The 27,287-nt window shown below is 37.6% G+C and overlaps 1 protein-coding gene across 1 annotated transcript in view; it reads left to right on the top strand.

The window, feature by feature from the left end:
* Positions 1-22,765, top strand: part of LOC108547113 (titin) — a 37,695-nt gene extending 14,930 nt beyond the window's left edge. Inside the window, exons 7-27 of the mRNA XM_017899500.1 lie at positions 9,128-9,250; positions 9,687-9,865; positions 10,700-10,947; positions 11,489-11,745; positions 12,021-12,212; positions 12,445-12,627; positions 13,001-13,609; positions 13,877-14,053; positions 14,141-14,324; positions 14,466-14,593; positions 14,672-15,121; positions 15,434-15,800; positions 16,051-16,496; positions 17,143-17,542; positions 17,812-18,114; positions 18,188-18,354; positions 18,911-19,195; positions 19,657-19,837; positions 20,132-20,346; positions 20,673-20,957; positions 22,523-22,765. Of these exons, the coding sequence (XP_017754989.1) occupies positions 9,128-9,250; positions 9,687-9,865; positions 10,700-10,947; positions 11,489-11,745; positions 12,021-12,212; positions 12,445-12,627; positions 13,001-13,609; positions 13,877-14,053; positions 14,141-14,324; positions 14,466-14,593; positions 14,672-15,121; positions 15,434-15,800; positions 16,051-16,496; positions 17,143-17,542; positions 17,812-18,114; positions 18,188-18,354; positions 18,911-19,195; positions 19,657-19,837; positions 20,132-20,346; positions 20,673-20,957; positions 22,523-22,765 (5,622 nt within the window). The remainder of the gene's footprint in view (positions 1-9,127; positions 9,251-9,686; positions 9,866-10,699; positions 10,948-11,488; positions 11,746-12,020; positions 12,213-12,444; positions 12,628-13,000; positions 13,610-13,876; positions 14,054-14,140; positions 14,325-14,465; positions 14,594-14,671; positions 15,122-15,433; positions 15,801-16,050; positions 16,497-17,142; positions 17,543-17,811; positions 18,115-18,187; positions 18,355-18,910; positions 19,196-19,656; positions 19,838-20,131; positions 20,347-20,672; positions 20,958-22,522) is intronic.
* Positions 22,766-27,287: the final 4,522 nt, after the last annotated feature.

The following is a 27,287-nucleotide window of genomic DNA, read 5'->3' as shown; positions in this document are numbered from 1 at the left end:
GTGGTTGTTTGCTTTTAGTTATACGTTTGTTTTCGATGGTTACCGCTTCGTTCCGATTTTTGATTATTTTATAAAGCAGTCAGGGTTGAAGTATCGATAGTGGTAATTCGTCGAGATCTTCCTGGTGAATGGAGATCTATCTTAATTTATTTTTGTTTTTAGTAACAGGTCTGCTTTCATCGTTGGTGCACTAATATTTGTTACGCGAACTGTAGATAATGTGTTTTTAAAGAATACTTCGTTTCTATCTAATTTAGATCTGGTCTGACGTTAGAGATTTCTAGATGTCAGGGAAAACCTGTCACCTAACGAACTTAGCCTAAAATTCCAACCCATTCGGAACGTAACCAGGTAACCACACGGCGCTACATTCAAAATCAGCCTTGGTTCTTCTTGCAAGAGCCAAGGAATTCGATCTATGCGTATGAGTAATCCTCGAGGACTCGATTGGATTTCCGGGTCGGTACGCGCCGAAAGAAAGATGGCCAAGGGACGACGTGAATAAAAACAGAGGCCAAGCCACGAAATCGCGCAGACTGGCGCGATCGAGCTGGCTCGTCCTAATTTCTCGTCCGCCGAATATGGCCGTGCTCCGGCATGACCGGTTGCTGGATCCGTCGATCCTCTCGCGAGACACGCGCGCGCCAGCTCGCGATACACGCGGCCTGCACGCGTGACTTTGCGAGACCGCGTGCAATCCGCTTCGCTGTAGGCCTCACTTTCACTCTGGCCGCCGTGGAATCCGTTTTCATTGTCATCGGCATCGGTCGCGTGGAAACGCGAACGTAAGTTTTGTCGCGCTGGAATACTCTGCGAAATTCCCGGGGTTCAAGGTTGATGCGTGCGTCTAAGCCTTAGGCTTTGGCTCTCTGCTGTTTTCCAGCCAGATCTCCGCCTTGAGATTTCTTTATAATAAAAATATATTTAGGCCAGCTGTTCTCTCCGCGAGCTGTTCGATTATAGAATATAAACTCTGAACCTAAAAGACACCGTTACAGTCTTCTAATAACGGTGTTCCAAGTGCTACAATAATTCGATCATCGAAATTTTCTACTTACAACGTCGCCATTGTATATTTTTAGGAAATTTCTTTTTATTATTTCGAGTGTTACCGGACACGAGAAGCAATTCAATGCCTAATTTTAACGAAGTTAGGCAAGGCACTTAGGATTTGGCTGACAATAGGCCTGCAGGGGTCGAGACCAGTCCATGTGAATAAGAGAGTTCACTGTCAGTCCCTATGAACTGACGCTGCGCTGAAAGTGTTAATAATAAAATTAGTACAGCGGGTACTCTTGTATACAGTAAGGTAACGATATGAAATAAGTAAGCAGAAAGGTCTCAGTGTGAACACGTGCTAGTTGTTCTGCTGCTTAAATAGAACTGTGAATGTAAAGCAAAATGGTCCCAATATGTAATATCCTGTAACGTAATGTCGCAGTCCTTTTCCTTGTGTTACTCGCTATGACTCTGACAACAGGAACCTTAGACAAATGGCACGTCTGGCATTTGTTCTGTATCGTTTCCCCCTTACACTTCTGTTTCCGAGTTTCGCTGTTCATTTGCGAAGAAAAAGGTCTTCTATGTGTTCAATAAGTTCGAGATTACGTGGGTTTTGATTAGAAGGGTATATCGGATAATCGATGATGGGCAAATCAAGGTGTTTGGAGCTCGGAGATGAGGTTGTAACGATTTTGTCTAATAGATCGTTGCGTAAGCTTGTAATTTTTCGTGGCAGACGTTGGATAATTGAGTTTGATCAGTGATCGATTTATTATTAACATAAGACATCATTAGGACTCATATACGGTAAAATAACAGTAAAAGAACAAACAAGAAAAGTCTTGTAAATTTCCTTAAATTTCGCAACGAATCTTTCAAACGATAAACCAATACTCGTATGCCTAAGCAATTAATGTAATTATTGTAGTTCGTTCAAACCCGTGGACTTTCATTTCAAGATTGCGGTATGTGAGAAGGAAGTTATATATAAGTTATATATAAGATCGGTTTCTTTTTGATCTTACTTTGCCTACTGCAAAGATGGCTCGTGGAAGGGGATGCAATTACATAAGAGGCAGACAGTAGTTTATATTTACATAAACGACAAATATAAACCTCTCATTTGAATCCGGTGATTTCTGTCTTAGAGGTACTCAAGGAGGAAGTTACATGTAAAATTGATCGAGTTCTTTTTACCATACTTTGTCTACCGTAATGATAGTTCGTGGAAAGAAACGAAATTACGTAAGAAGCAGACAGAGACGTAAGATGCGTTATTGTACGTTTGCTGCAAAGTAATATTACATATGGTAGACTGTGCAATTAGGTCGGTGAGATGATCGAAGATTTTGGTTTATGTCGATTTTTAACCCCTCAGCGACGAGTGATGCAGATACACAGCCCGTGGCCCGATTTCTCCATATGCCGCGTCTCCGATATACTTTTACAAGCAGTTTGTCGGTAATTGTAAAATATTTATGTCGCAATTCATAATGCGGACAATCGTTTTTCCACAGTGAAACATATTAAATAAGGTTTTATAGATTTACCTGTTCCATTAAGAGACGAATATCTCGGTGTCCGATACGTTATGTTAGCTAGTAACTCGATAACGCTATTACTAGTTCCGCGACAGTTTTACGAAGTATAAATTCAAGTAATTCGATATTCCAGGAGATCACTATATTATTACGTTTTCTACTCGTTTTTCAAGTGTTTGAGACGGATTAAACGGAAAGTAGAACAGTAAATATTACGACACTATTCACTCTCTTCGAGTAACCTAGGATTTACTTATGAATTACGCGAACTGCAAAAAAATCTCGTCTACAAACCTACTAAAGCTATATTCGTTTACCTTCACTGCCATCGATGTTATAAAGCCATGAATAACATTCGAAGAAAAGGGAAGAAAAAAATAAGAAATAAATAAAATAAAAAATAAAAAGAACGACGGACTAGAGAACACGACATGACAAGGAACAACGACTAGCAGACACGTGACGGTGTTAAATGTTTCCCGGCGGGTTGGCCGCAGAATTTTTTTCACTCGGTTTTTCGCACGATTCGAATGCGCCGATATTAAAACTCGTTTCGCGATAGTATCTTTACAGGGTATCTCGATCGAGCTGCTCGTCGTGTCCGCTGGCATGCCAACGCCTTTAAGAGAAATTGCGGTGGTTTGTCGAAGAGTTGGTCCCTGCTAGCCATGGAGAACTGCCTCCTCTCCTGCATTTCTCTCTTGAAATCTCTCTTCTGCGCTCGCGCCTGTGTCACCTATGTGTGTCTCTTGATTATCGCTATCCATGTGAGAGTATCCAAAAAGAGACTTTCTCACGATTTTTCCTCGATTTTTTCATAATTTCTTCTCGATATTTTATCGTATTTCTTATGTCACCCTGATCCATGGTTTAATTTTCGTCATGAAAATCGGTAAAAGGTAAAAGATATTGGAGAGAAATTGTATTTTCGGAGGTTCGAGAGATCGAGAATTGGCTTTGCGACGCGGAGATAATGTTATAGTGATGGAGTAGGGTCGTTTGGCTAGTCGATAAGGATACCTAGGATTATTCTCGGCGACTCGAGTAATTTGTTTCGTGTTTTCTCGTGAGAACCAGAGAGAGGCGTTCTCTCATGATGGATGTTGTCAGAGGGATGTGTTTCCCGTCAGGGTTCTAGGGTAATCGGGGATTACGAGCGTTTAGCGGGTTGAATTAATTAGGTGATAGTGAGAGGATTCTTTGACAGAGATGAACGCGGTTTGAAAGCGAATTCCTCTTCCTATTCGTTCGTTGATTGAGTTTTAAAGTTAGGTTTCTAGGAGTCGAGATGATGAGGATTAAAAAAGAGGAAAAGAAGAAATTAGAGTAAATGTTTTTAATTGCTATTGTTCTGTAGATAGGTTCTATAATTAAGCATAATGTCATATTTATTTTCGTATTTTAAAGTTCGAACAACTTTCTGGAACAATCACGGAAAGATTTATTTCGATCAGCCACGGGACTCGGGTGTCCCATTTTCGTTTTAATTATTCGTGCGTACGCAGCAAGAATTCGTTGTAGAGACGAAGTTAAGGAAAACGGGAGGAGGAAAAAGGACAAATGGACGGAAGAAATATTGTCGCTGACGGATGGCAGTAGGAGAAGATGAGATCGGTCCAGACGAAACTTTGGCAGGCTGCCAAAGATGAAAATGGAAGCATATCTCGTCTTTCTGTGGCCCAACTGCCGGGTCGACGAACCCAGCACCGATCTCTCTAGTTTCTACGCCACCTTTCTTCCTCCTTTTCCCCGTTCCTCCTTCCAGAAGGGGTTAACCCTCTCTCCTCTTTCTCTCCTCTTTCTCTCCACGATTTTGCCGCGAGCTCACATTTAGATTTAGAAGCATCCCCGGCCGCTCCGGAAATCCATCGTCGCTTTCATTCCTTCTGCTTCTTCGCCAATGGCGCCTCATGATTTACTCCCTCTTCACCGTAAACTATCAGTTTCCAACTTACGACATTGTTCCCTGTGAGGAATTCCACGAGTGTGAAAATATTTTGACAGTCCGTATTTCGATAAGACGATGCTGATGTAACAAAGTTTCGTAGCTTTCGCTGCTTGAGAATGGAACGAGGATCGAAATCGAATGTTGCTTTGAATACTGAAGTATTTTCCTCCCTCTCTTTCCTTTTTTGTCAAAAATATCGCGAAAATTTATAAATTCGTTTCATTCTAGAACTATCAAATCGCAATATGCATAATTGTAAATATTGCATACGCATAGACAATAATGATCAAAGTGTTATACCGAAAATAATTAAATATATGTAATTAGATTTCCATCCAGCCAATTCAAAAAGAATTGTGTACTTTTCGAAACTGCGAGAATTTTATTAATATTAAAAGAAGAAATATAAGAGAAGAATTGTACAAGTTATGAACACTAGAACTTACATAGAAAATTGCACAGTTACTCTTTTTATTGCCCTCTTCTCTTTTTTTTTCAAGAAACATTACTAATGACGACTGAAATGTAACGGCGCCTGGCGGTTCTTCAATTTCTGGTACAACGGAATTCGCAATTTTAATGAAGGAATCGTTCTGTCTAATTTCAAGGCGAGAAAGATAAAGCACAATTACGGGCGTGCACCGTAAACGTAATTAGGGTGCTACTGAACTCAGTTAATAAGCACGAGAGGCAGCGTCGTAAATACTTTTGCATCACTGTCTTTGACCGCGAGATACTTTTCGAACATTATAATGCATCGGTAGATCTAACCTTTGCTTCTATTTGCACGAACTTTAATACACGATAATAATCATGCATTAACTATAGCCATTGTTTTATTCAATTCAATCGTACAACTACGCTGTACTTATCATGCAGGCATGATTAAAGATGTATGGTAGTTACTAAATTTTAGTTATTTACGTGTTAAATTTTTCATAGGAAATCTGAAAATGATCGCGATCACAGAGCACGATAGTAGAAAGTGACCTAATAGATGATCGACAAAAGCATACTAAGCGGAATCTATTTCGCAAACTTCGTGGTGAGAATATGATACGAGGACACGCGGACTTCGTAAATCAAAAATCGTAAGTTAAAATCGCGAAACGAAGAAACGTAATTCTTGTTTCTTGGGGCTGCGAGAAAAATACCCGATTTTGAAGACCTCTCCCCTTTGAAACTCAATCTGCGAGGACGAAGACGGTGTAACGCTTGAACTTGGAGGAAGAAAAAGAGCGGGAACGTGGGCGGCACTGGTAGAACTTTTCTGTAAGAGAGCGGCGATCGCGCGTAAACGAAGGATTTAGAATGACGCGACGACGCGATTCGCTACAAATAAACTCGCTGGCAGAAGCAGGGATGTGATGTCACCACCGAACGAGTACCAATGTCGTTTGCGCGTAATAAAATTTCGCGGCTAGACTTGCCTGGATACCCACGAGCATCATTCGCTGGGTAGATCTACTGGTCTACGAAACTCCTTCCTTGCCTTATCCAATCTACGTTTCAGTCATCGAATTATTCAAATAGTAATGCCAATTTGATAGTAGTGACACGGCAAATCAATTTTCCCGTCGAACTTTTAAAGAAATTGGAACTTTATGAATAAAATTGTGTGTGCGTTTAACTTTATATTAATTCAATACTTAAATATAATATATCTTTTAGTTGCCATTAAGCTCGCATGCTGATTTACGAATTAAATATAATAAATCAAAATAAAATTTAATTTTTATTTATATATATAATGGAATATTTTATTTAAAAGAAGAATTAGAATATCTGAAAGTAGCTTGTATTTATATTTGCGTAAAGATTTATGTAGAATCCTTCCTTTCAGTTTATTTTCGATATTCTTGTCTTTTGCAAAAGATTTATTTTAACACGAGGATGTAAATTTGCGAGACTTGCATATCCTATTACACACACTTTTATTTCGAACATATTCTTGTATCAATGGATTTTAATCATGCGGACTATGTAAATAACGTGTACACGGATCTTTTACACGTGAATGCTAATCGTTGCTAACTAATTACATCTTCGATGAACCTGTTGAGGTGACGATGCTTCTAACGCTTTCATAGCTTACCCACTGACCAATATAGCAACTCTCGACAGAAATACGATTTTCGCAGACACGAGTATATCTATAATTTTTTCTGATATCATAACATGACATTATCGACTTTGCTATATTAATGAAGCAAGGTCGAATGAATAGGAATGTCTTTTTTTATTTCGCTCAAAGCCAGAGAGTCGAGCAGCCTCGAATTTTCTTTTCCTTCGCCTATTTTTAATACGATCGTCACTCGTCGTATCAAAAACTGACGGTCTTTTTTCGTCGATTCGGTAATAAAACGTCAGCAGCGATTCAAACCGGTTGTCAATGAGCTGTCTTCGCGTTAGAACTGTCTTCTGAATCGCGTTCACAAGCACTCAACGCGTCGAGAAAGTGTTACGTATTACCGATCGTTCGCGCGATCGACGACGCAGTCGATTAGAAATCATTGACATTTGTGCGTCGGCTGATACACGGCTGGTGCACGTAATCCGATGATTAATCTCGAGTAGTACTGTCGATAGCCGAGAGATCTGCGATTCCTCATTTTCATACGCTTACGAGTCGAAAGACGTACAGAAGTATGTAGGTGTTAATGAGAAGCGATCTACAGACTTGGAATTCGTTATTTTTCACGTTCACTGATTGATTAATGACAGAAATTGACTGCTGAAATTGTTCATTTGAAGAATGCACGATTTAGAGGATTTTTCTTAGGCTTCGCGTTGAATTACTAGACTCTGAGTCAAGTTGGAAATTTTTAATTCAACGAATACAAAAACGATTTATATTTTACAGCCAACTTCGATGCTCGTTAAATGGTTAGTATGACTTAAAATTACCTCGACTCAAATTTACATAAATTTCATGCCCAACAGGTAGATGAACTATCACAGAATCACGAAATTTCCTCGCGTCCCATTAACTTGCTTGCAGCGTCCCAATCCGCAAACAAAAGGATAACAAAAAGTAACGAGAAATGACAAAAATAAGTACCTCGATTCGCGAACCTGTTGAACCCGGCTATCACATTTTTTCCCGTTGCAACCAAATAGAACGTGCTTTCGACTCCATAAATAGACCCATTTGCATACAGGCAGATACATGAAAGCACGAGTAACTTCGGTTCGAGAGATAACGAAGTCGTAAAATTGTTGTCGGGGAGGGTCGTTCAACTTTTTCTTCGCTATAATATTTAATACTTTCAACTCGAAATACCCCATTTGTTTTAATCGATCGACGACCATCGGTCTTTACGCAAGCTGTGGCGTTTAATAACTTTCGAAAATGCAGGTAAACGAGTGTTCGATCAGCAAAGTCTGCAAAACTTCGAAAATTGGCGAATACTCTTTCAAACGAGTTGTATAAAACGTCTGAAAATGCCGAAAAATACTCCCAGTATAGATTTCCAAAGATTGCGAATCCGATTCGCAGATCAGTGAAATCGGATTGCGAAAAAACCCATTTATTTTATTCCGATTTCTCACATTTTTTGCAGAAGAGTTGTTTGACGAATAAAGAACGTAAAACAGCGAAAAGACCGCATGTTAATGGCACCGTTCGTCGATCCTTGCTTTATCTCCTCGTTCGTTAACCCGCCACTGTGTATGCACGCTTGCAAACATTGTCGGCTATTTTCATGATCGCGAGCGCAGATTTTACGATCACCGAGGATCGGTAGAGAAGATCGATCTTCTCTCGCTCGCTAGCTTGAGGATCTCGGAACGGAAAAATTGGGTCGACGGTATTTCAGCACGTTGGATAAACAAACGTCAACGGGATGGTTTCTGGATGCTCGTTTACGTTTCGTCTTGAGAGCGATTTGAAATAGATCGAGGGAACAAAAGGAAGATTTCCTGGGCCGTGGACGAGCGTGATGTGATGTAAATCGTTTCGGAGCTTTCCTCGCACTTTGTTGTCGGTTAATTTTATTCCTGCGTATTTTCAGGAATATACGTAGCTTGCATAAAGATCGACGTTTGTGCAGAAATTTGGGAAAGATAAATTTGCCAAAAGAATTTGAAAAATGGATTATTTATGATTCTAATTAAGTGATCGAATTGAAATATTTCGATAATTTATATGATCATTCGTCAACTTTACCTTGGCCATATTTTCAGCACGATACATCCCTTAACGAAATGATAATTAAATTTCTGTTTAAAAGATGAAATGTATAATTCACGATGTAAGAGCATAATGAATTATCCTTGGAATATATAAAGTAAATAGTATAGATACCGATGATAGATGGTGAAAAAGAATTTGGTCCGATTCTCATGGTGTTCGAACGAGGTCGTTCTAGAGCTCAATGAAATGCTCGTTCCCATTTTCCGACTTGATCCGACAACTAGCCCGTTTTCAGATGATCTCGTATGAGATTTCCTAAAATGGCAATGACGACTCGTTTACTATTGCGCGTCGTTGGGGTATGATCGTTGCCTTATAGGAGTTTTACGGCGGCGAATTGCTAGCAAATATTATTGCACGCACGGACCGTATGCGTTCCTTATTATCGAAACGCACTAACGAACATTCTGCTTCTTTTCGTTCTGTTTGTCCCTCATTTAGAGCGGGGAATGGCTGAGATTGAAGGTTCTGGAGGTTCAACCAGAACTAACGAAGCTCGGTGCCACGGTGGAGGAAGCTACCGAGCTCTCGAATGCACACGACGAAGTTCTGCTTCGATTGCAGGTAAATGAAGTAGATTTTACGAAGTAGCAAAATTCCTTTGCTCATTTGTTGTATTTCCTGTATTTTTATCTTCATTCCGTTAATTAATGTAGAATTCGCTATCGATATAGCACGGCAATAAACGGCGAAGGGAAATTTAACGAAATTGTCTATTACAGAAATTTTTAATTATAACTTTTTAATATTTCTTTTTAATATTTCTTTTTAATATTCTTCGCTGATCTTATTTTTTCGTTTTAATAATCTATATGAAGGAATCCTACTATTTTCCTCTTTGGAAGTTATATACAGGGTGGGTTACTTTGCAATGACTCTTTTAGTATATAAATATTCAATGGTGTTAACTGGTAAAGCAAAATTCCATAAAGATCGAAAGGTATATAATGATTACGCGAGATGATGTAAAATAAATATTCTTTCCAATTTTCGACACAAGAGCAAACAGAGCCCGGTGGAGGAATTGCTCCGACAGGCTGATCAGTTGATCTCGAACCAAAGGCCAAGAGCGGAAGTGTACGCCGCCATGGCGGAAACTCTGGGCCAAGCTTGGCGTGACGTGAACGAGCTTTTGGAACGTCGAAAACAGATCCTCGACTCCAACGTGTTGTTTCAATGGTTCGTAAAAGTTTAATGAACTATATTAACATTCCCTTAATAATTAACTAAACTTCTTGGAAAATATCTGAGTCAATCACTTGTCAAATCGACGATTAACTCCATAAAATAAAAAATAGAAATTTATTTTAGTTGGACACTAAGTGTTGGACGCCAATCAAGTGCAATTAAAATTTAAAAATTTGTATAATTAAAAAAATTGAGTTAATCACTTTAAGCTGTGAACGAGTCATATAATATATGAACATAAAATAGTGAAACACTTTACATATTAAATATCTAATAGATATTCTATATTAACTTATATTTATTAATGATATTCATTGACGCGTTCGTTACCAGTTTGTGAAATAAAATAAAATAAAATTAGAATAATAAAATATCTAGTTTGTGATGATCGATTATAACTTTGATAATATGTTAATAATCAGTAACTTTTCTATCTTTTTTTTCAATTATAATCCATGTTAACCCTGTTACAAGATTCTACACTTTCTTTTTTAAATATATGTGTGCTTATTATCACGTAAACGTTTCTCATTTTACATATCTTTTACCAGCGTGTTCAAGACTGTAAAACGAAGCGTAATCAGTATCTGCTATAATTATAATCACATTATAATTCTAATCTATTTTTTGATTTTTTGTCTGTTGTAAGACAATAATAAACACACACATTTTCATTATAACATAAATATATTAAATTGCGCAAGAACGATAAATATTTGTATACCAATGTTATTTCGTAGTTTCAGTTCCCAAATTTCAAAATCCCATTGTATGAAGTAGGTCAAAAATGAAATAAAATGAAAAAATATTCTTACGAATGTACAGTCGAGCAGAAGAGTGTCGAGAAAGCATGAGAGCCCTCGAAATGGCTTGCAACGACACGTTGCTGCCGATCGAGATCGAGGCGGTGAAGAACTTCTTGTCGAAAATCCATGATCTTCGCAAGAACATGCTGGAGGCGCTGATGGGAGCGCTACAAGAGGGAAAAAATTTATTGGACCGGCTGAAGGAGATCTCGAACGAAGGCACCTTGGATTCCAGACCGGACAGAATTAAGCTCGAAGCTGATCACGGTGAGCGGTCGTAATTAATGTTTCCGCTGGAAAAACGACTCGTTATATCCAATGTCACTGTTTTCTTCGCGCGCTCCCTTTCGCTTTTAATCGATGACATAACTGATGTGTTCCTTTCGCTCCGTTTTGGTATGCGAGGCAGATAACGAGTTCTCGAGATTGGATCGACCACTTATCTTACCATGATCCAACTTCCCTTTTTAGATAACGCTCATTAACGTCCTCATGATCCTCAGCTTTGTTTCAAAAATAGAACTTGCTTCAAAAATACCTCTTTCCGAATTTTTGAAATTCTTTATTATGAATCGTTATCGTCGAATATCTTTTATTGTAGAAGTTATTTTTTAAAATTCTCTGTTGATTTTTATCGATCTGTAAGGTTGGAACGTTGTTATTTTAAAATTTATTATTTCAAAATTATTATTCTGTTTATTAAAAAAGACGGGTTTTAAGGGGATACTACGTGGGATGTTTCGATAATATTTTTTTTCGAGACTGTTATATGTTGTAAGAAAAATTATTTTCGGTATTTCATTTATAGCCGTGTTGAAGGTTGAAAAATGGTTGGAAGAACTACATGATAGAAGACGGCTGATTGAAGCGTCGTTTCGTAGCAGAAAGACACAGTTGGAGCAATGCCTGGCTTTAGCTCTGTTAGCGACCGATCTACGTGATCTCGAGGAGATCCTGAACGACAGAATCGCTGCCCTCTCGAGCAGCTGCGATCAACTGGGAGATTCTGCATCGAGCGCGGAATTGCTCCTGTTCGAACTGAAGAAACTACAAGCCGAAGCAAAGGTATTTCAAAAATTACTAAATTATCTTCCTAATTATAGCCAAGATTATTCCCTATGATATTTAAAACAAATTAATTTTATTACAAATTACTTCACGACGCGAATCGTTAATATAACTATTCTTCACAAATTTTATTATGAAATTGTCTGGATAAATGTCAGGTTTAAAATTGGTAAGTTCCTCGTAAGTTGTCGTGTAAATCAAGTTAAATTTGAAAGTGAGTGAGTCACTTGAAGGAAAAACTTATAAAAAGACCTCGTCTGTGGAACGTTTAGGAGTTTCAAGACAGATCGATCAAAATAACGAAGTCGACCGAACGATTAGTGTCATCGGGGCACTTTGCCGGTGAACAGGCGACAGAACAAGCATATGCGATCCTTGGCGCCGCGGCTGATTATGTCAACGATTTGGATCAGTATGAGTCGTTGTTGAATAGAGCGGTGGCCTTCTTCGATTCGGCGAGATCGGTGAGCATTGACCTCTTACACTTGTTCTACTTCACATTCATATTCTGTGTTTCATTGAAGAAAAAATTAAAATTGATACAGAAAATAATTTTTTCACTCAACATATTTCTAGTGCTTACGCATCATTTGTAGTTTGCTAGTGATCATATAGCTACAGAGTATATCGTTTGTGTTATTACGAGAATATTCGTGTAGAAAATGAGGACGTTGAACCGTGATTGTTGTTTCAAAGGCAATTACAAAGTTAGATCAACTAGAGATTCAGCTGGTAACAACGGAGCACCCCCCATATTCGACGAGATTAGCTCGTTTCCATGCTCAGACCGTCGCCACCATCGAAGACGTCACCGCGAAACCTTTGGCGGAAGGATACGCCCTCTTGGATGTCACAGGAAGAGGAGCGCCCGGGGCTGAGGTCAGATCAAGAGATTAATCGCGACACTTAATTACATACCCGCTGCATGCATAGTCAATGAAATCCTGTATGAATGATTTCCAGACGATGCCTCTGCATCTTCGAGTTCTATTTATTTTTGTATTCCTACAGTTAAAATCCCAGAATATTCCTCCTAAAGTCTGAATGAAAATATTATCAATCGAATTATTTACCATTTCCAAAGGTTTCGTCATAAAATTGCATTTCAATTTCAAGATCATCCAACGTAAATTTACAATCGAACCATTTCTAAGAACTCGGTCTCCAGTTTTGCTTTCGTATAAATAACGCTAAAATTATCCTGTACCTTCTCGATTATCGAATACCAAGCTTAGATTCCTCGATTCCTCAGGGTGTGAAACGAGTAGTGGAGGAGCTGGAGAACCGGAAGATCCGACTGATGGAACGATGCACAGCGCACGAGAAGGAGAATCTCGAGATATCGAGGATCATAAATACGTTCTTAGACAAGCACGACGAGCTGAGAAAGTGGTTAATGAGCATACCTGAAGCATTTCTTCAGGGTCACCAGGACATGGGCAGCGACGTTCCAATGGCAGAAGATTTCTGTCGATTGCATCGTCAACTGTTAAACGATCTCGAACGGAGAACCGACGAAGTCGAGCACCTGGAATTCGAGATTCTACCGATCAGGGAACGGCTCGAGGAAGCTCAGAAATTGGAATTACAGTCGAAGGTGGAGGAACTGAAAAATTCGTGGACGAAGACGAAGGACCTGGTGGCAAACAGAATTGATTTGGGTTCGCTTTATCTGCAATTCCACTTGGTTGTCGAGGAACTGACGAGAGAAATCGAGTCGATCGAAAGTGATTTGAAGAGGCAAGCCGATGTTTTGGACGAGGGGAAGATTGACCAACTTGGAAGACGCTGGAGAGATCTACAGCCGCTTTACGTGAAGTTAAATAACACTGGAGAGGCGTTCTTGAATGCAGCTCTTAAGGTGAGAGAGAAAATGTCATTACTCTCTGTATTAATTAAGCATTATTTACACCTTTCGGTGGCTATTAGAATTCCGTGACTTTGGAATTCCTTTCTACATTTCTTAATAATTTTTAATAGAAAAAGGTCAGAATTTTTATTAAAAATATTGTGAATAGTAGAAATAGGCATTGGCAAAATTATATAAAAAATATTTATAATTTAATCGTACTTCACCTAATTTACAATTTTTTTTTAAAATATTAATACAAATATAAATATTTTTCAGATCGATGATCCTTATTTAGACGTACCCAGAGCCTGCATATGCGTCAAAACGCTCTTAGAGAAGTTTGCCAACAGACAGTTGATCGTGACAGAAACGTGGGAGAAATGGCGGACCACGATCGAGATTTTAAGGAAAAAACGAATCGAACATGAACGAAAAATCGAGGAAAGTACGAGAGTAAGTTTCCCCCTTTGTCATTTTTTCCACTAAAAAATAAAATTTACGTTTCCACGATTACAAATTCATATTTATCGATTTCACCAGACCATGGAATGGGTTTCGAAATTTAGCGAACAGCTGTACCCTGTGATCACGTCTCAATCCTATCAAACAGCAAGTATTCTTCAAGATTTAAGCGGATCTAAACATCGTATACTCCCTGAGCTGAACAAAGCTGTTAGTGAATTAGATTCCAGAATCAAAGGAATCGATACTCTGGCCCAAAAAGGTAATCAAGAAGTAGTTCAAATAAAAGAAAATCAATTGAAAATTAAAGAATAAATTAGAAATGGAGAATGAAACGATACTAAATTTAAATATAACATGATATTTTGAATTCTGTGAAATTTCTGATAAAATTTTCAATCAGGTGAAGTGCAAATCGAGGAAGAGATACTCAAGAGGCTCCGTCAGATGCACGAGAACCTTCGTACGACTGCCAGAGATTACGAAATCCTCCTCGAATCGCTCATCTCCATCTTCCAGAATATCGAAGAGGTATATTTAACGTGTTATATTTAATCATGATCCACCCACAATTTCCATTTCACGATCAATTTCACGATTCTATGCAAGGTCGAGTACAAAACCGAGCAGCTGAAGATCCAAGCGGAACGCGTAACATCCCTGAAAAAATTATTCGAAGTGGTAACTCTATTCGGCGAGCTCGATGCGTTGAGATGGTCTATTTCTGACAGGCATAATCAGATCAGGTTGAAAGTGCAAGAAACTATTGCCAGAATCAAGCAACAGGAGCCACCAGATGCCGGTGTCCAGGATATCGAGAAATTGAAATACGCCTTGGAATCGTTGATGAATGACTTCGAAGTTTTCTGGTCTCGAACGAGTACTAAAATCGAGGAATATCGACGAACTTGCACGTTTGCCGAGGATCTAGAGAGAATTGACATCGAGTTACACGATTTGAACGAACACCTTAAAAAGGTGGATGCGAAGATTGGTGAGAATCTTCAGGCAGCCAGAGCCGTAGCATCATCCTTTGTACAATTCGAGAAAACAGTCGCGGTAAGAACTGTTTTCATGAATAATTTTATAATTTTATAAATTTTATGCATATTTTTTGTGACTAAGTAAAAAATAAATATTCTTGAAATATATTGCACTTCTCGCTATTGTGTATATTAAAGCAGCGATTAACAAAGGTGAAAAAAATTCTTTTTACGCTTAACATAGGAAACCACGTGGAGATGGTAAGCAGAAAGTAATATGAAAATATTGCTTAGAATTAATTAAGAAAAATTAGGACAAATTAAGTACGGTGAATATTGATCGTGTATTATGCAAGTAACGAAGTGATGTTAAATTTTTCGTTTATAGATTTTGGAGGAAAGAATCGAGACTTTCATCAAGATGACGGAAGAATCGATCAGAATTTCGACGCCTCAAATCGTAAACGATATTTCTTCGTTGAAAGAAAGATGGAGAAATTTAAAGAGAAAAGTCGAAGATATGAAGAAGAAGATAAATTTGAGCATAGAATACTTCATACTTCTTGAAGAAGCTAAGGAGTGGAATAGAGAGGGTAGTAAACTGTTGGTGGTGATAGCAAGGAAAGCAACTACTGTGAAGCTGCCAAAAGACGCGATGGAGTTACTTCAAGAAATTGACAACTACCTAAAACCAGGCGAAGAAATACAAGAAAGGAGAATCGAAAAATTGAAGGAACTATCGACGATAGTATTCGGTGAGTAACACCATTTTTATTTAAATCAAATTCGTAATTCGAAATAGAAATCTTTAGGCGAAACAATTATCAAATTCTAAAAGACTATTAATACCAAATAAACATTATAATATAAAGAATTTTATTTTATGTATAAAATTTTATCAAAATATTTTCATTAGATATAAGCAAATATTACAATGCGAAGGTTTCATTTTTATTTCATATTTTATCTGACATCTACGACATTTTATCAAAATATGTTCTTTAGATACAGAGAGATTACCACAGTTCAACGAAGTCGTTGTCGAAAATCGTCAAATGTTGGACTCCTTCGCCGTCGTCTCATCAGAGCTTCGGACATTGGCCGAGAATCTCAAGAACGCCGAAGATTTGCAGGAGAAATTGAGAATCGAGAAACGAGAAGCGGATGAAAAGTTACAAGCCGCCAAAGTCGAAATGGCTGCCGCAGAAGCAGCCAGAGAGGAAGCTGAGAACGCGAAGAAGATCGCGGAGAAATTAGCAGCTGAGACGTTAGAAAAAGCGACCATCGAGGCAAAGAAATTGAAGGAAGAAAGGAAGACTCAAAAAATCTCTGCTCCTCAGTCATTTTCAGTATCTGCACAGACCGAGAAGATCGAATCCACGGATGAAAGCTTCGTGAAAGAAATGGTCACTTCCGCTACCATTACTAAAGAGATACACATCTTACAGAAGGTAACAATAAATATTCCTCTTGTCCTTAGTCGAAGAATTTTAATCGTCGATACGATTTGTAGAGTGGATAACTAGTGGCTGATTTATTTTTCTAAGAAGTCTAGAAGGAAAATATATTCTCGATTTACTACGTGATATGCCGAGATACGTGAGTCACGTAATCGAGACTAATCGTGTTTCCTTTTCGGTCAAAGATGAAATAACCATTGTAAAAATAAACCGTGAACGTTTATGAATAGAAATGTTTATTCGATATAATTAACTTCGAAAGTTTCATTAGATATAGGAATTTTTATTTATTTTCCATCGATTTTGATGAAAATGTTATGAAATGATGAACAACTTTACTTCATGGTTTACATTTGCAGACTAACTCGAGGAATCAATGTATACGCACAAAAGTGATTTAATTTTATTCAAAAGTAGTATAGAATTTTCTTCTACGACCTTTTTACAAATTAAATTGGAACAGAGAAACTCTTGGCCCAATTGTTAATATAAATTAATATAAATGATATATCCTATATATTCTTTCACTTGATTAAGAATGCATTACAGAAATGCTGGCAGAACATTAAAATGTCATACGAATTCTAAAAATTGAATTTTAAATATTTGGTTTCTAAAAATTGAATTGGAATTTTAGACGGAAATCGAGAAAACAGTACCAGCGAGTGAACGCGAGCCTAGTCCACAGAAGAAGATTGTAACCGAGGAAACTCGTGAAAAATCGGTGGAAAGAATGTACAAAGAGGAAGTTCCACCATTGGCTCCAGAATTTACTCTTCCTTTACACGATGCCACAGTGCAGGAAGGAGAAAAGTTCACCTTCCAGTGCAACCTCATTGGTCAACCGACGCCGGAAATAGTTTGGTTCAAGGATGGAATCTCGATCTTGAACAACCCTGATTACTTAACCACGTACGTTCATGGCATTTGCACTCTGACGATTGAAGAAACCTTTGCTGAAGATTCTGCCAAGTACACTTGCAGAGCTTTTAACATCGCTGGGTCGGCGGAGACGTCTGCTACGTTAACCGTTAAAGGTAGCTTTAATTATTTAATTATTCAATATAGAATTATCTAATATTCAGTAAAAATGGATATTAACAAATATCAAAAATATTATACGAACAGATAGTTACACTATTCCTTCTAATATTTTCAATAATTGCTTAATTATCGTCAAATGTACGTATAATTAATTTATTTTATTTCAGAATTCATTGTTAATTTTTCCTTGTAATTTTTATATTACAAAGTCCTTAAAATGTAACTTGCATATAGCTCATTATATATTTTATTTAATTTCTAGAAACTGCACCGGAAGAGCAGCCGAATCCACCAGTTTTCATAAAAGAATTGGTGCCTTCAGTGGCGTCGGAAGGTTCTTCCTATAGAATGGATTGCATAGTCGAAGGCAATCCCTTGCCAACTGTCCAATGGTTTAAGAACGACGTGAACATCGATAATTCTCCCGATTACATCATCACTTATAATAACGGCGAGGCTGTTTTAAAATTCGAAGAGGTCTTCCTAGAAGATAAAGCTACTTATACTTGCAAAGCTGTAAATCGATTGGGTCAAGCCTCCACTTCCGCTTTTCTCAACGTTAAACGTACTAAATTACAACTCGATAAAAATTCATCTAAATGAAAATTCAACGTTTTACGATGTTGTTTATTTTCCAGCTGCAGAATTTACTTCGGAGAAACCATATTTCGTGACACCCCTCTCGAATGCCATGGGAAGAGCAGGGCAAAGGGTGAAACTCGAATGCGAAGCAAAGGGAAGTCCAATGCCTACTTTAACTTGGTACCATGATGGAAGAGCCATTGAAGAAACCATGAATTTGAAGGTAAAATATTATATTCCCTTAATATTGAAAAAAAAAAAAAAAATACTTGGGAATAGTAAACCAACGAGAAATAAGAGTTTTCTGTTCAAGATATATCTTGATACAAATTAAACTTTATTATAGTATAAAATTATTTCATACTATATAATTTCCTATCAATTGTATTAATTTTAAATACGTTTTCTAAAAATTTGCTTTTATATTTATAACATATTTCTTCTCACGGAGTTATATTCTCAACAAAATACTTTATACTTGGAGCAAAAATCCTCCGAATTATATATAGAAAGCGAACCAAAAATATCACAGACAAGCATACCAATCTCCAATCCAACTGACCACATCGAGACACTCCCGATACAACGAAGTATAATTTCGAAAACGAAAACTTCCTCGTCTTCTCTCGCTTCCACGGTCTCCAAATCGAGACGAGGCGACCGTGTCGCGATATTTTTAGCAGTGCACGCGCCGAATTCGAAATAAAGCAACGTGGCAAAGAAAATGAAAAGGAAGAATTGAAACGAGGTGCTCAGGGTGTCGGGGTTCGCCGTTTCAGATACAAACGGACGCCGGCCGGACCAGTTTGATAATCTCGGAGGCGTTCGCGAAGGATGCCGGATGTTACACAGTGGCTGCTAAAAACGACGCCGGTGAGGCCACGGTGTCCTGTAACGTATCGGTGAAGGGACGACTTCCGCACGAGACCAGCGATTCAGAATTCGCCAGCAGCGACATGGAACCCGTAGTCCCGAAAATTCAGATGCCTCTGAAGGACCTGAAGGTTCAGGAGGGTCTGTCTGTTCGACTGGACTGCGTAATCGTTGGGCAACCTGAGCCGGAAGTGAGTGTTTTGTGAGATTGATGGAGTACTCGAAATTCGAAGGGTTTCCTGATTTTTATTGTATGTCGATTGGGAATGGTTGGAATAGTAGAGTACAGGTGCTGGTTTATAGCATGATGTTTAAATATGAAAGAATATTTTGAAATTAGTGGAATATTCAAAGGTATAGTGATGTCTATTGGATGTCGATGAGGAATGATTAGAGTAGTACAGACGTTTGGTGTTTCAATATCGAAGTATTTTGGTATGATGGTTTAATAACTTAAGTATTTAATATATTAATTTATTATTTGATATGATAATTTATTAAATACTTGAAGTTAAAATTATTAAATACTTTTAACGCGAGGTGAATTTTGTACATTTCTCATTCTTTTTTTATGAACTTCTACATGAACTTATTATTTCACAATTCTTTTGCGCTTTGTTATAACAGAAAATTCATAAATTTGTTGGCACAGGTGATTTGGTACCACGACGACCAACCTGTGAAGGAATCAGCCGATTTCCAGCTGCTGTTCCAGGGCGATAAGTGTTCTTTGGTCATTCACGAGGCTTTCTTAGACGACGCCGGTGTATATAAAGTAGTCGCCATTAATTCTGGCGGCGAAGCGTCTAGTCAGTGCACCTTAACAGTGACACGTATGTAAAAATATTTAATTTGTATTTTACATTCTATAAAATTTGTTAGTTTAGACAATACACCGTAACGTTATTATTTCATATAATACGAATATATTTAGAATATATTTACTCCATATATCAAACCAATTTTTGCAGGTTTATCTACTACAGTTTTCCTCCGATATATTTTTCCTTGCTTTCACTACGCTGCCCAAAATTTCATTCTGTGATTCTTTAATAATACAATCCACGTTTGTATTTCTATTCACTTTCAATTTCCATGAAAATAAGGATAAAATGTTTCCATTTCAGCGGTTACCGTTTCCGAAAAATTAAACACCACACGACCGGAAATCGAGGAGACATTTGTCGCAGGATCCCCACCGAAATTCGTCAAACTTCCAACAGATTCTCTGGTAGCTGAGGGTGAGACCGCCATTTTCGACTGCGCAGTGGTCGGAGAACCCAAACCGGAACTGAGATGGTTCTCCGACAGCGGCGAGATCACTGGGAACGATCGTATTCTGGTGAGTATTCAATAAAATAAAATTTGTGCACCCTGATCCACCAAGTAAGCTCTTCGAAAATTAAACGGCGAAACTGAGCTTCCGAAAGTTCAATCACGCTTCGTTACAATTTGTTTTTGAAGATCCGGTTGCAAAGGGTAATAAAGAGTAAAATATATATACAAGACAGCAGTCTTTGAAAAAGATTCGACCGTCTCGTTCCTGGAAGAAAGCTATTTTCCGCTGTCGAGTTTATTTTCCTTCGGACTACAGTCCTTCTTTTCGGAACAAAGTTTGACGTTAAATTGACTGCTGCCACGCGTTAAAATTTCATTGATATAATTCAGATCCAGCGGAGGGAAGATGGAACGAGCATTTTAAGGATTTCCGCTGCGATTCCAGAAGATAAAGGAAATTACGTGGTCAAAGCGTTCAACGCTCATGGCGAAGCAAAAGCATTTGCTCGATTGGTCGTGAGATCATTGGGTGACTTCAGAAGAAAGGAAGAATTCGTGCAGATGGAGGAAAAACTGATTGCCCCTACATTTAAGGAGAGGTTCGAGGATAGGCGAGTAATGGACGGTGTTTCTACGAAATTCGAGTGCATCGTGGTTGGAAAACCGTCTCCAAAGGTAAGTAATATTTTTTCAATTTAAATCATAAGTACTAATCGAAATAATAAATAATCGACGTGCAAATAATTTTTCTGTCGAATCTTTAGAGCCAAATCTGTAATGGATATAATTAACAGCCTGTCTTAGAGACTTCGATCTGTGTGGACCATGTCATACAAGTCGCTATAAAAATTATTCCGAGTTTTGTATTCTATTATACGCGTTTCTTCATATTTTCATTCTAAATTAAATAAAATTTTATACAAAATTCTGTGTTAAAAAATATAATAACGAGATAGAAGATGAGAGAACTGAACCTCGTGATACAGAAAACAATTCAGTAGCATTAATAACTTAAACGTTAATATCTACTTAAATTACTAAAATTACAACCTCAAAGAATCTACTTGAAAGAAAAAAAAAGAAAAATCATAAAATATCCTTAAATATTACCAAAAATTGTGCAAGCTTCCTAAACAAATATCCAACGCTATACCTCAAAGAAACGCGTTAGAAAATACAAAAAAAAAAAGACATCGTAACTTTCGAAATACGCGTAACTGTCGTCATCAGACAGCACGTTGCGAAACATTCGTTTCTAGTGATCGACGAGAGTAAATCAAGCAAATAGCCGCGTCTCGAATCACGGCGCCGGATCTCGATTTTCGAAGGTGTCGAGGGATGCGTAAAAGATGGGGCACAGAGTTGGCCAGCCTGTCAGGAGGTGGCCGACCAAGAGTAATTTCGTGCCTCTGGGTTATATTTAAACGGGAACAATGTACCTGATGTGGAAATTCGCGGATGCAGTCGCGCCGCGAGGTTCTCCACGAAATTCTCAGTGACATTCGCGGATCAGGTATCGATATCACTCCGTTCGTCAACCATTCACCTTTGCACCTGGCACTTTTCTTCGATTTTCATTGGATTTTCCTTGGATTTTCAATTGGTTCCTATTGGATTCTCATTGGACTTTCCTTGGATTTTCATGGGATTTTCCTTGGATTTTCAGTGAATTTCGTGAGAAGCACGATCCACGGTTTAATCCACGATAAACGGTTCTAGAACGAAAAGTTTCTTTTGTTCCAGTATGGAAAATATTTCGACGAATTCGCCGTGGTAGTAGTATTATCTTAGATGTAAACGTATGTGTACACGGCTTGTTTAGTTGACAGGATTTCGTGACACGATCCATCAAGTAGTACGCGCAATCGAAGCCGTAGAAACTGGTTTGTTTGTTCAGCACATTTCGTGGAATTTTCTATGTCATTCGTGGATCGAGTATCGTAAGAGTAGTATATATTTCAGAATTTTGTGATGCAATCGATTTGGAGTAGGTGATCGCGTTCTACTCTCTGGAAATAGATTTCTTTCAGACATCGATCTTGCTAGAAATGTTCGCCTTATCATCCAAGTATTTACGTTGATCTTCGTTCATTCAAATAGATGATTTCACGGTGATCGATATTATCATATGATCGCGTTACATTTAACTATTTTTCGTTATCCTTAATTACACAATTTAATACGTTTTCAGTGAAATGTAATCGAAATATATTCGAGTAATTGGATTTTACGACTTTCAGATCCAATGGCTGTTTAACGATCGCCCAGTTCATGGCAAAGATTTCTTGGTATCGGTCAGCGGGGATCGACAAGTGCTGACGATCCCAGAGACCGGAAGCACGCATGTCGGCACGATTTCCTGCGTGGCGGAGAACGCTGCTGGCAAGGCGATTTGCAGTGCTCGGCTAGAGATCGGTAAGCACCTATATCTAATCGCGACTACTTCATTCTCCACGATCTCCGTTAACAAATTTTTTTTTTAATTAACTTATAATCTTCTCCATTTATTTCTTCCATCTTCGACTAAAATTTTCCCTCTGTCATCGCTCATCGCTTTGTCACATTTTATTTCTCGTCACCCTACGCGTAGACGTCAAATCCGAATATCTGCTCGCAACAACGCAAACTTTTACGAAGTATACCACTCACCTACCCAATTTCAATCTCCTCCACGTGGACAGGCCAAGCACATTTATCTCGAACGCCACGCCTCTTGCGAAATGCCGAAAATATTCGCCAGTAATCCAGCGTCGCGGTTCGATTTTACTCGATTTTAACGAACACGAATTCCAGAACGTTGAACAGCGTGAAATATTCTCGGATAATTCTAGTCGATGCCGATCTCTCGCAAACGGACGATTTTTATTTGCCAACCGCGCATTTCAGCAAATTGGTTTGCGCGTTGCCAAAATATCGTCGGAACCGCAACGGTGCCACGAAGTTATTAATACGCGTCTATCCAAGTCAAATGGCAGCTTCATTCACCAGCTAACCGATGCAGCCTCGACATAGAACACTGTCACCTAGGAAAAGCCGTGAAGGAACTGTATCGAAGAGAGGGGCAGAGAGGAAGAGAGACAGGATGTTGCGACAGCAACAAGCTCTCTGAAATTCGACACCGGCCGCATTACTTTTCACGAGAAAAATTGCGTGACAACCTATTTGCCACAGAATTTGACTTTTGCTTCTTTCGTTGCAGACCCGAGCATTTTTAGTACCCTCCAGTGTGTATCACTCATTTAGAATATCGCTGGAGACCGTCTCATTTTTCGGGATATTTCAATATCCTTTTTCAAATTTTCGTTTCCATTCAATTTTACAATCTCTATATTTTTAGATAAGAATTTCAGCGTTGTCCTCTCCGTTAATTTCTGTATACCGTGGGTTACTTCATTTTTCTCTTAATATTACAGTATATTTTAATTTTCATCATTTCTTGAGAACCTTACCTTGGTTCTGATGTACAGTTTTTGCAGTTGTAGAGAGATTTAATTTTTTTATCGACTCTTATATTTTATTTTTTATTTTTTTTCTATTCACTTTCCAAATTTTTTATTCTCGATTTCCATTGTTTGCGACAAAATTAAATATTCTGCTCAATACGAATTTTAATTTGTAATATCCATTGTCATCAAAGTTTAAAAATAAGCCTACGAACGTACTTTCTACGCATATTCTTGCATTTCTATAAAATGTAATTCCTCTGATACAAATTTACTAAACAGTAGTGTATTTTGTATGCTTTTCTAAAGAAAAAACAAGGAAAAGAATTGTGGAAACAATTTAAAATTGGATTTCAGATCGAGAAAATAAACGTCGGTAACGTCAATACGAGGTTTTACCGTCGCTTAGTGCCGTAACTACGAATGATTAGAAAGCCACCAATCCAACTAACATATAACATGCATATAACATAATTATAACCAATGATGCAAGCCTTAATATCACGTAAAAACATGTCTTAAACAACAGCAAAATATAATGCAGAAAACGAATCCAGTTAATAAATAGACACAATATACCCTTAATATATAATATACCCTTAACAGTTTTTGTAGATTCCAAGCTCCTATGCGTATTTCTACAGATTTTTGGCTTAAAGCAAAATTCACAATCTATATTCAATTTATCCTTACCATTCAGAACTATTACCAATTCTTCATTCGCTATCTCTGCAATGATCCGTATATTTGCATGTCAATGCCATCTATCTTTGTTCATAAATGCGCTGTCCCTTTTCTGTATCTTGATTCCACATAATGTGCACTTCCTCTTCTCGCAGCTTACATTCTAACTTTTCTCTTTTTTTTATATACCGCAGCTCCATCATTCTGAAACTTGACACATTAGAGATGATCGTTGATTTGGACCACTAATATTAATATTTATTCAGATTAGGAAAACAACATACCCTTCAATCTCACAGTATTCTCAATAGCTGGTTGTTATAACAAGCCATCAACTAAATTAATATTATCCCTTTTTGTCTGCCGGGATCTGCACGAATTCACAGCCACTAACACTTTCGGGACTATTTTTCGAACACGCACGCTCGAAGCTGAGAAAAAGTAATCAATCTCGTTAAGGAAGACATCATTCTACATTGAGAAATAGACAAATCCGAATCAAAAAGCCTCCTTTCGGAAATCGAAACCAAGAAAGTAAATTGCGCAGTACGAGCTGACAGCCACCGAAACTTCCCACACTATTATTCGAGAACGCACGCTCGAAACCAATTATAATATGCATTTCCTCTTCTAACTGCTTTCATTCGAACTTCTCTCTTGTCTCTATCTACCACAGCACCATTATTCTGAAACTTAACACATTAGCATTGATCAATGATTTCAACCACTGATATTAATATTCATTCAGTACAAAAATATAACATACCTTTCAATCTCACTGTATTCTGTACATCTTGTTATAGGAGGCCATAATCTAAATTACTTTTATTCCCTTTTGACTTAATCATGAAATATTGCTGTCTTGTCATTCAGTTCGCCGACCTAGAAACCAACAGACATATCGTACCTTACATATTTCTATTACTGCTTCATTTTTTTTTTACCGCAAAAAATAATTATTGGCATCTAATGGCTCTACGTTGATGATATTCCACGAATCCAATATCTTTCCCCTGTTGCACATGCCTGTTTGTTTCAACAGTATATTGTTACTTTACAACCAGGTTCTGCTATCACTAATAAAAGATGAAAAAACAATGGTTTATGTCTCACACTATTTATTTACAACTGAAGGTTATGTTTATATAAAGGCTTACATTCCTTACCGTGATGTAGGCATAGCTCCATGGACACAACAATGTTTCTTCCGTTTTTTTGCAATCTTCTTCTTCTTTCCCATGCACCCTCCTGCTCACTCAGAGAGAAATTAACAAATTACTGAATTTCTGTGATTAATTTATGAACTTTTATAATTGCATTGAAAGGACGTACCCTTGCAGAGTTATCATGTGCCAAGTAAAGAAGCGAATGCTGATTGTCTAATTGAAATCACTGCTTGGGTTGAACTTATTAAAGAATGTAGAAAAAAACTTTATGGTGTTCTTGAGTGAATAAAAAGAACGGAAGAGAAAGTGTGTCATTTATATATACCGATATATTGTTTTCTTTATTCCGCCCTTCGTGTAATATGGTTATAGACGCACTCCTGGCGCCATCTGTGCACGTCTTACAGAACTTGAGGTTCGTGTCTAAACTCATAGATGGCACTGACTGCATATTAATAGATTACTAACTCTGGTTATGTGCTCCGAATATTATATTCTAATAAATCAATTTGGCAGTGGAAAATTAATTAATTACGCAATTTCTGCGAATAATTTATGAACTTTTATAATCTCATCGTAAAGCCAGATCCTTGGCGAACTTTCACATATACTTTTCGATATTAATTTCTTCCTAATTAATTTATTATTAATTATTATTTCACGGCGTGGTCGAAATATTGCCGAATATATCAATGGTTTTTCATTAATAACTATCTCTCAAGTAATTAATTTTTCACTTTTATGGATTCATTATAAAGAGAATATTCTTGCGCATCTTCTCATATAACTTTCGATCATATTTTTCTTCTAGTTTTGAACATAATAAAATATTTTAGTCGACATCCACCATCGTCGTTTTTATCAAATTACCCACGCCGTCAAGTAATTATTTTTAACACACTAATTAACAACAATTTATGTACGAAAGTAGAATCAGAATGTTGCTCAGGGTATCAGCTTTTCGATAAGGCTATAAAAGTTCATAAATTGCACGCCAGAATTGAGTAATTAGTTAATATTCTTTGCCGGAGCCTTTCTGTCTTTTTCTATCTGTCTTCTGTCCTTATCTAACCACGTGACGAGGAGTAGACGACCTCCTTGTACATTCTATGTTCCTATCACTTTTCTCATCATTTGGTACAAAATAATAGATGGCGCTGATCGTAATTACAGAAGCGAGAACCACGTGACACATACGGCGGGAGAAATAAAACAATAAAATGACATAAATAAGTATAACACATTTTCCTTTCATCTTTTTATTCTCTTAACATCCTCATACAGATTTTTACATTATTTAGCAAATTTGGACGACTCTGAGCTTTAGTTAGACAATCAAGATTCGTTTCTTTATCCGACACGTGATAAATTAGCAAGTTCTTAATTTTTACTATATCTCGTATATAACAACATTTTTCTATGTAAGAGCTTATATTTAATTTTCTATATTTATCGCATTCAATCTGTCACATATTACAATCCTTCTCACCTCCTTCTCCAGTCTGTCTTCATATATCAGTTTATATATCTGCAAAAAATTAAATTTCATTGGCTTCTGCTCCTTTCCTAATTTCAAAACAATACTCAACCGCAAATATTTTAATATCCTCTTCAATTCATTCATGTACACTATTTTTGGACCAGGGTTCAACTATGACAAACATCTTACTGCAAATGAGATGTCTGAACAGCCATAAGTATTCAAATACGAG

The sequence above is a fragment of the Eufriesea mexicana genome, unplaced genomic scaffold, assembly GCF_001483705.2.
Source record: "Eufriesea mexicana isolate 0111107269 unplaced genomic scaffold, ASM148370v2 scaffold944, whole genome shotgun sequence".
NCBI classification, from domain to species: Eukaryota; Metazoa; Arthropoda; class Insecta; order Hymenoptera; family Apidae; genus Eufriesea; species Eufriesea mexicana.
This window is presented reverse-complemented; position numbering and strand designations above follow the sequence as displayed.